Raw genomic sequence first — 9226 nt, forward strand, 5'->3', positions numbered from 1 at the left:
GTGAATTTTCAAGCAAGGATAGTTGTGTGGGAAAATTGCAAGATGCACCAGTAGTTTCCTGTCTAATTCAACTTTACTAATAAAAATAAAGGCTTATCCCAGAGGTCTCATTACTGTGCCTTGACACCCTGATGCCCTTGCTTCCCGTTCTTTCTCTTCTTCGGTAAGCCATGATTGTTAAAAGCCCATGATTGTAACCATTAGCCACTAGAAGACATAGCTTCTTATAGATGAAATTGCAGGGAGAAATTAATAAATAAAAAAGCTTTCTCTTCTGAGAAAACTGCTAGATTGTGAATGTCCAGCACAAGGCAGTTTAGCCATACCAGTGGAAGAACTTAAACTCCTCCCTTCTCTCCCTTCTACTTACCCTGATTTGAAGCTGGGGTGGGATGCAGAAATTCTGCTTAATTAGTTGTAATTTAATCTGACTGTGTTTTTTTTTCCTCCTCACCTCCCTATGAGGGTTAGAAGAGAGCACTCAGTCACATCTTTCTCTCACTGAAATATAATTATTGGGTAGTTGGCTACTTCTACTACTAGCTGTTCTTTAAAAGTTCTAAATTATTTATTATTGTTGTTGTTGTTGTTGTTATTTATTGAAAACAGATTCTTCTCCCATATAATTCATCTCAATCAGTTTTCCCTTCCTCCTTCTAGCTCCCTGCCACCTCCCCATCCTCCAGATCCACTCCCCTTCCATCTAAATTCTTTATTTTAATTATAAATTTGGGGAATCAATAGGTATCCATGAATTCATTGCCATTTTCTTTATCATCTTTCAGGTCTTATAGAAATTTGCCTGATGCAACCTCTTGACGTGGTGAAAACCAGGTAAGGTTGGTTCTGCATGAACAAGTTTTATTGACCTTGGCTGATGTCCAAGTTAAGATCTGTCAGAACACTAAATGCTAGAACTTGTCCCAGGCCGGTAGCTTCTCCCTATAATGGCATTTAAATTTGCTTTTTAAAGAAAGTACCATTTTACATATAAAATGTGAACAGTGAGAAGCATCTTAGGAGAAAGGTCGTCTGAAGGTGTGCAGTGTTTACCGCTGTCACTTGGCAAGTGGAAGGTATGATTTGTGGTGTGCTGGTACATGAGGTAAATTTATCAAATTGGTATAAAAACTAAAAATTATCTAGTGAATTATGACAGCAGCTTTTCATTTGGCATGGCACATAACAGACCTAGTAGTCAGAATTTTCACTTCAGGTGAGCTTTTTAAATGACGGTTAAAGATTTAATTCCTATAACACTTTGCCAATGCAAATGCCTCCTTTTTATGAAGATACTTCTCTTTATAAGGAAAGAGAAAACCTAGAACAATGTGTCAAATCTATCCATCAAGAATGAAAGCAAAGTAAAACAGCAAAACCTAAGAATAATAAGGCTGTGAGGTTGATGATCACTGTAGAGCATTTTGGGAAGGTGGGTCTTTTCTTTAAAATGTTTTCTTTCTATTTTTTGAGCTCATAATATAATTTTATCATTTTCCCCTTCACTTTCCCCCTCCAAAGTCCCCTATGCACTACTCCATCATGGTAACTTTCAAATTCATGGGCTTTTTCTTCAATCGTGTGTGTGTGTGTGTGTGTGTGTGTGTGTGTGTGTGTGTGTTCCTGAATGCATAAATACAACTTTCTTGAGCTGTATAAATGATTCTTGTGTGCATGTTTTTAGAATGACCATTTAGTATTGGATAGCCAACTAGTAAGCTCTTCTTCCCTGGGGAAAATAAGAGCACATCTTAAAAAGTTTAATCTATGACTAAATTATTCATCTTTATTTTTTGAAATTAGAAGTTTTTGGTGTATAGTGAATATTTGCATATACTTGCATTATATAAAACTTAAGAACACCAGCTTATGTTGGAACCTATTAGCAAGTGTTGCGATACTAATTCTGTAATTTAACAAATCATTGATCCCTCAGTCAGAAACTGATGAGTTTGGCCATTGTATTTATTTTATCTAAAGGGTCCTCTAAATTCAAATTTTCTTAACTTTATATGTGTGTGTTTGTGTGCATGTGTGTGTATGTGTGCATGTGCAGTATGTGTGTGTGTGCATGTGTGTGTATGTGTGCATGTGTGTGTATCTGGAACTCGGAGGACAATTTATGGGACTAGGTTCTCTTTATGTGAGATCCAAGAATCAAAGTCAGGTCATCGTCTTAGTGGCAGGTACCCTCCCCCACTAAGCCATCTTGCCAGCCCCTGGAGAATTAGTGGGTAGTTGATGAAAGCAAAGGAAAACGACTTTTACGTATAAATAACAACACGTTTATAGTTGGAAATAAGATGTGACTGTGACTGAACCCCAAAGCTGGCATAGTAAAATACCACAGCTTAACCAAAAGACATTTATTTCTTACAGTCTTGGAAGCTAAAAAGCTCAAAATCAAGGTTGGGATTTGCTCCGTTCTTATTGCAAGCCCTCTTCTTGGATTGCAAATGTGGTATTCCTACTCAGAAAAGCTCTGTAGTCTCTTAGTTTTCTTGTAAAGTCACTAATTCCATCAAGGGGGATTCAACACTTAGAATGCATGTGAACCTATCACCTCTCATTGTGCACTTTCAAATATCACCACATTGGTGGTTGCAGTGCCAACATTTGAATTAGAGCAGAACACAAATGTTCAACAGTTCCAAGTCATTAAAATAAAACAAAAGAAGAAAATCACATGTTTTAACTCAAATGCTAGACATTGACCTCTAGACCATTTCCTTAAGGGTTCCAGGAAGAGAAGGCAAACTCTACTGTCCTTAGTTTGTTCTGACAGTCTATGAAAAGCCAGAATATTACTGTTAGTCTTACTGAAGAATACATTTTCTTTTTTATAAAGCATATTTTTTTTTTGGTTTTTCGAGACAGGATTTCTCTGTAGCTTTGGTGCCTGTCCTGGAACTAGCTCTTGTAGACCAGGCTGGCCTCGAACTCCCAGAGATCCACCTGCCTCTACCTCCTGAGTGCTGGGATTAAAGGCGTGTGCCACCACCGCCCGGCTTTAAAGCATAATATTTTAATGTTTGAATAAGTTTAGACGAAAAATAAGAACAATTTAAATAAAGCATGATGCTAAAATTAGAATCACTCAGGCATTCCCACAGTCCTTATTCATCTTCTCAATAAGTGTATATTTACTATCTAACACTCAGGTTCCAGGCTAACCACACTTTCATGAATCTCCCAATATGAGGCCCTGTGAAGAATCTCATCAACACCAACTTTAAAAGCCATCTCATTTCCTTAGATGGAATTTAAATTTTGCATTGCTTGAAATACATATATACAAGTAACTATATACATATATACAAGTATATATGTATATGTGTATAGTTATTTGTATGTAACCTTCACATTCTGTGCTATATAGCAATACTTCCATGAAAATAATATTCATTAATTGGGATTGGTCATATGCCTGTTGTGAAATATTACTTTAACTATGTAAAGGTGTGTTGCTTTTGTTTGTGCTTAATCTGTTTAATTATGTAAAGATGTGTTGCTGTTTGCCCTTGCCTGCCTAAGGCACCTGATTAGTCTAATAAAAAGCTGAGTGACCAATAATGAGGCAGTAGAGGATAGGCAGGGCTGTAGGCAGAGAGAATAAGTAGAAGGAGGAATCCAGACTCAAGGAAGAGAAGAGAGAACGAGGAGGAAAAGAGGGAGATGCCTGGGGCCACATGATTAGAGATGGGCTAGTCCAGGTGCGAGAGTTAGCCTAGAAGAGGCTAGATAGAAATGGCCAAGCAGTGATTAAAAGAATATAGTGTCCGTGTAATTATTTCGGGGCATAAGCTAGCCAGGTGGCTGGGATGCTGGGGACGCAACCCCGCCGCTCCTGTTTCAACAATCCTGGAAACAATGGCGTGGGCTGTAGCAACCCAGTGTTCACTGCCCAAGGACACACCATTGCAAAGCGGTGCTGAAATAGCCAGTGCCTGGGGGTTTTGTGTCTTATTTCTTAAGTAAGTCTCATTCACTTTTTGATTCATCAAAACCGTAAGAGTGCACTGTATAAAATTCAAATGATACTCTCTTATGTCAGTCAAGATAGATTAGGTTGTAGCAAGCCTGGATCTCGGGAGATTATAGCAAAGAAACCTTTTCTCACACACACACCCCTCCCCCATATCTAACGTGAGTAGATACCATAGTCCGTGTATACTGCTGTAATTAAATGCCACAAACTGGGTCCTTGTCATCAGAAGAAATCTTTCAGTTATGGGAACTGGCTCCTACAAATTTCTTTTCCCCACAGGTTCCGTATGTGGTACCTGGTGAAAGCCTGTTTCCTCATTTACAGACCTTCTCACTGGGTGCTCAGCTCACACTGTGAAATAAGCAAGATACTACCTCAGAGTCACTGTTCTAAGGACATTAACTCCATTCATGAAGGACTCACTAATGGCACACAGTGCTCACTGAAGTCATTCAGGCTGACAGACTCTGCTTCCGTGTGCTTTCCCCTCCATGTGGCAGAAAGTGTAGAACTCAATAGTGTCATGCTGTATCCACTGAGACTTACGGTTCAGAACTACTCATTTGGTCACACCTAGCCAACCAGTAGAAGTATGGTCCTCCCCTTTGATGGGGGAGGACCTGAGGGCTAATATGCTGCAGGGATTGCTGTCCATTCCCAGTCTCATACAAAGAAACATATACACTTACACATCCCTTTCCAGATGTAAAAACACCTTTGTCTTTCAGCTGCTTCTTTGAAAATCCACACATTTCCAAACACTATGCTTTTCCCAATTGCATCTGCTTCAATAATGTTTCCGTCTGTGTCCTTCATGGAATCTCAAAAGGTGATCTTTGGAAATAAGGTCTCCGCCGATATATAATTAGGTATGGTGCAGTTTATACTGGACTGGGGAAGGCTTCAAATTCCATATGATTCTTATCCTTAAATGAAGGAGAGACTCAGACAGACAGACAGACAGACAGACAGACAGACGGGGTGTGTAGGGGGACCGCCACTTCCAATGAAAGTGGTGATTGGAATTATATAGCTGCACATCCATGCAAATCAAGGTGCTCAGTGAGGTGAGCAAGGAGACATATATACACTTCCAAGAAAAACTCATTTTTTTTCCAGTCCCATTTAATACCATCCATGGTTTCTGATTTTCCAAAGTGCTCCCAAGGCCCTTTGCTGGTGTCTCCCTGCTTCGGTACCTTGGGTGTGGCCTTCTCTGTTCTGCTAATACCTCCTCCATCTGTTTCCTCCATCCATTTCTGTTGTACAAAATGTGTTGCTCAACTACAGCGATTTCCGGCTCTATCTTATTTGTCCTTAAGGGTTTGCACTCATTTATAATTCTTCTACTAACGACATTAGTCAGAGCCCAACCAGAGGAATACGCCCACTCTGAGCATCCAAAACAAAGGGGTTTTAATGCAAGGAATTAGTTACTCAGATTCTAGACCTGTGTAGGATCCAGTAGGATCTGTGAGGCAACCCAGAGATTAGCAGTAGAGCCACAACCCCAGATTGGCTAGACAAAGGGGGGAGGTGGTACAATCACCCTGGTCATCAAGGTGGCTGACCTGTCTAGTGGAGATGAAGCCTCAGAAGAGAAACAGCCACCAATAGAGCCTCTGTGCAAGGCAAACAGGAGTGGGGCTGGAGGCAGGGGGCGGGTGAGGCTGGACCTTTGGTTTCTTTCTTCTTACCACTTTTATTCCCCACCTGCCACTGCACCTTCTTGTTGACTCATGGCATACTGGGAGTACAGAAGCTTTACAGGGATAAATTCTTCCGTATTTTAACAGGAACAAGGCAAAACTAAGAAATAGATCTGAACAAATAGAACCGGAATATGGCTGTCACTTCCGCATGCTTATTTTTTATTCACAAGTTTTCTTCATACAATATATTTGATTGAATTATTTCCACTACAACTCCTCTAAGGAGTTCCCACCCCCTCCCCATTCAACTTCATTCTCATTCTCTCTCTCTCTCTCTCTCTCTCTCTCTCTCTCTCTCTCTCTCTCTCTCTGTCATAAGGAAATCAAACAAATAATCAAAATTACCAAAACAAAACCTTTACACAAAAACACGAAGTCTGTTTTGTGTTGACCAATGACTCCTGAGCAGAGGGCCTGCCCTTGAGTTTGGTTGATAAACCCAGTGGCACTCCACTGGAAAAAAAATGATTTTTTTCCTTTCTCAGAAGGTATCAAGTATAAATACTTTATTGTTTAGAGGTGCGGCTGTGTGTCCACTTCTCTTCTCCTTGCTAGGACTTTGTATGTTTTGAACCTGTGCAGATTAAATGGTAAGACCCTATTTTTGAAGATACAGCTATGTCATTAAACATGGAGAAATCAAACTGATGTACAACTAAAAGCTTCACCCCTACTGACTAATATTCCTAGTGCTAGAAATTCCTTTGCGTGCCTCCAAAGGAAAACATTAATCACCAATATCACCCAGCTATAAATCCTGCGACCTATATCAGCAACCTGCATTTGCAAGATACCCTGGTGCAATCATGACGCAGACGTTATGGGTGTAACCAATTGCTTTTTGTTTGGACTTAGGGAACTCCTTGAGTTGGAGCCCAAACCTGACACTGCTAAAATGACTAATAACCTGAGCCTAGATAGGCCATAGTTCCTCAAGGAGAATCTATTACTATTAATCTGATAAAGGAACATAACAATAAAATGACTCCTAATGACATATTGCTATACCCACAAAGTATTGCTCAACCTTCATCAGAGAAGCTTAGTCTCACATAAGTGTTAATTAACACAGAGAATCACACAGGACAATGTGCAGAGAGATATGTTAGGGCATTCACCCTTAAATGGGATTGTTTTCATCAAACTCTACCCCTCAAGGCTCAGGGATCTACATGGAAGAGGAGGCAGGAAGATTATAAGAGCCACAGGTGGTGGGTGTCTGTAAGGAAGTAGGATCAGTTAGACACAAGGAGCCTGACTGACATACAAACACGGAGCCTGCAACAGCACGCATATGCACAAGGGCCACACAGATTCATTTTAGGAAGCTTTGAAGAACGCTAAAAACAAACATGGATTTTCAATCCAGCATGTTGAACCGAACTCATAGCTAAAAAGATGATACTTAATAACTCTTTCATGGAGAGGTAGTCAGGCATTGTAGTACTTCCTTTATATAGAAAGCAGCTTATTCTGCTCAAGGGAAGCCCATAGTGTTTAATTCTAGGTTAACAAAGAAAGGGACTATATGAAGACAAATGAAGTTTTGGGGGTAGCCAGGGAAACATAAGGCAATATACAATGTATAGGAGAGGGGGAAATGTTTAATACGGAGTCAAGTGGTTTCAAGTTCCAAGCCGGAAAGTGTGTGTTATATGAGCACTGCATTTAAATCCTTCCACAGAAGGAGTTTGCAAGCAGAGAATCCTCCTGGGTCTGGGGGCAGGCGAACATTGGTTTAGTGCATATGTTCCTACTGATGTCATTCCACACATCATCTTAGGGCTGGGTGCTGACATTATTATGTATCCCCAAAGACTGTCACAGCACCTGACCTCCAGGAGGTGTCCAATGAATGCTGTTGAATGAAAGAATAAAATTGTGCTCATTAATAATCAGAAATAACACCACCAACTATGTGACCAACCTGGAATGTTTAGAAAGTTAATAATAGGCAGATGTATTGTCTTTGTTGAAAAATGTAAGATTTCATGGGAGAGGAAGGAAGTAAAAAAAAATCTATTAAAATAAAAGAGGGAACAACATGGTGGTTAGGAACATTTTGAGCCTGTGGTAGAGTTGCAGACATCAAAATGTTAAAATGAGGTGAGGACTTTTCCTTTGGGTGTATAATAAGAAGTAGATTGACTATGTCAAGAGAGAGACTGGAGGTGCTAAAGGTGCACAAGCAACAAACTCTGCTATGGGAGGCAAGATGCTGAGTTCACCTGGAACAGCGTAAGACGGTGGGACTAAACCATAGGACTCGTGTGTGACTCTAAATTTTCTAAGAGGCACACTTGAAGAAAGCAAAAACGGTAGATAAAATTAATATTAATAATATATCTTATCAAACCCATGTTTAAACCACTGCTTTAATAGCATATCAATAGAAAAATTACTAATGAAATGTTTTCTACTCCTTTTCTACTCCAGGTCATTAAATCTGATACCCATTTTACATTGAGGTTCACGCTGCAATATCAGTTCATCAGCATGGGGTATATAAAGCACGTTGTGGAATTAGGTACAATCAGGGAAATAGGAAGCCCTATGATTCCTTCATAGGAACACACTCTCTTAGAATAGGTTGACAACGGGCAACTAAACAAAGTCCAAGGTGGCATGGGGGAGGACTGCATATGTATTTGTAGGTTTGTGCCTTAGTTTGCTTCCTATTGATGTGATAAACACCATGAACAAAAACAACCTGGAGAAGAATGGGTTTATTTGGCTTACAAGTTAAAGCCTGTCCTCTGGAAAGCCAGGGTAGAAACTCAAGGCAAGATCTTGGAGGAAAGAACTGAAATTAGGACAATGGGGAAGGCAGCTTACTGGCTCACTTCTTCTGGCTTGCTCATCTACCTCTCTTATACATCTTAGACCCAACCGCCTAGAGATAGCACTGCTTACAAAGGCCTGGGTCCTCCCACAGCATTAGCAACTAAGAAAGTGCCCCACAGACAGGTCAGTCTGGCAGAAAGGGTTTCTCAATCATAGGTCCTTCTCCTAGAGTGACTCTAGTTTGTAAAGTTAACATATGACTAACCAGAATAATTTGTATCTAAAAAAAAAAAAATAAAAGAGCATCATTTAAAAGCTGCAAGAATTTGTGGGCATCACAGTGCAAGGAGGTTGTGGTTTCCATCTCTTTGTTTTGTTCATTTTTTTTTTTGGATTTTCGAGACAGGGTTTCTCCGTAGCTTTTGGTTCCTGTCCTGGAACTAACTCTTGTAGACCAGGCTGGCCTCGAACTCACAGAGATCTGCCTGCCTCTGCCTCCCGAGTGCTGGGATTAAAGGTGTGTGCGCCACCACCGCCCGGCCTCTTTGTTTTGTTCTTAGTCCTAGAGAGAGAAATAAATGATTGGACCTCAAGAAGAAAGAATTGCTTGAGATTCTTCCTCCTCCTCCTCCTCCTCCTCCTCCTCCTCCTATTCCTCCTTTTCTTCTTCTTCTTCTTCTTCTTCTTCTTCTTCTTCTTCTTCTTCTTCTTCTTCTTCTTCTTCTTCTTCTTCTTCTTCTTC

At 40.3% G+C, this 9226-nt stretch overlaps 1 protein-coding gene across 1 annotated transcript in view; it reads left to right on the forward strand.

The window, feature by feature from the left end:
• Window positions 1-797: 797 nt before the first annotated feature.
• The window catches only part of Slc25a21 (solute carrier family 25 member 21), a 200518-nt gene continuing 192089 nt past the window's right edge, over window positions 798-9226 (forward strand). Inside the window, exon 1 of the mRNA XM_005343710.3 lies at window positions 798-834. Coding sequence (XP_005343767.1) covers window positions 806-834 — 29 coding nt within the window. The 5' untranslated portion in view covers window positions 798-805. The remainder of the gene's footprint in view (window positions 835-9226) is intronic.

The sequence above is a fragment of the Microtus ochrogaster genome, chromosome 1 (assembly GCF_000317375.1).
Source record: "Microtus ochrogaster isolate Prairie Vole_2 chromosome 1, MicOch1.0, whole genome shotgun sequence".
Classification (NCBI taxonomy): domain Eukaryota; kingdom Metazoa; phylum Chordata; class Mammalia; order Rodentia; family Cricetidae; genus Microtus; species Microtus ochrogaster.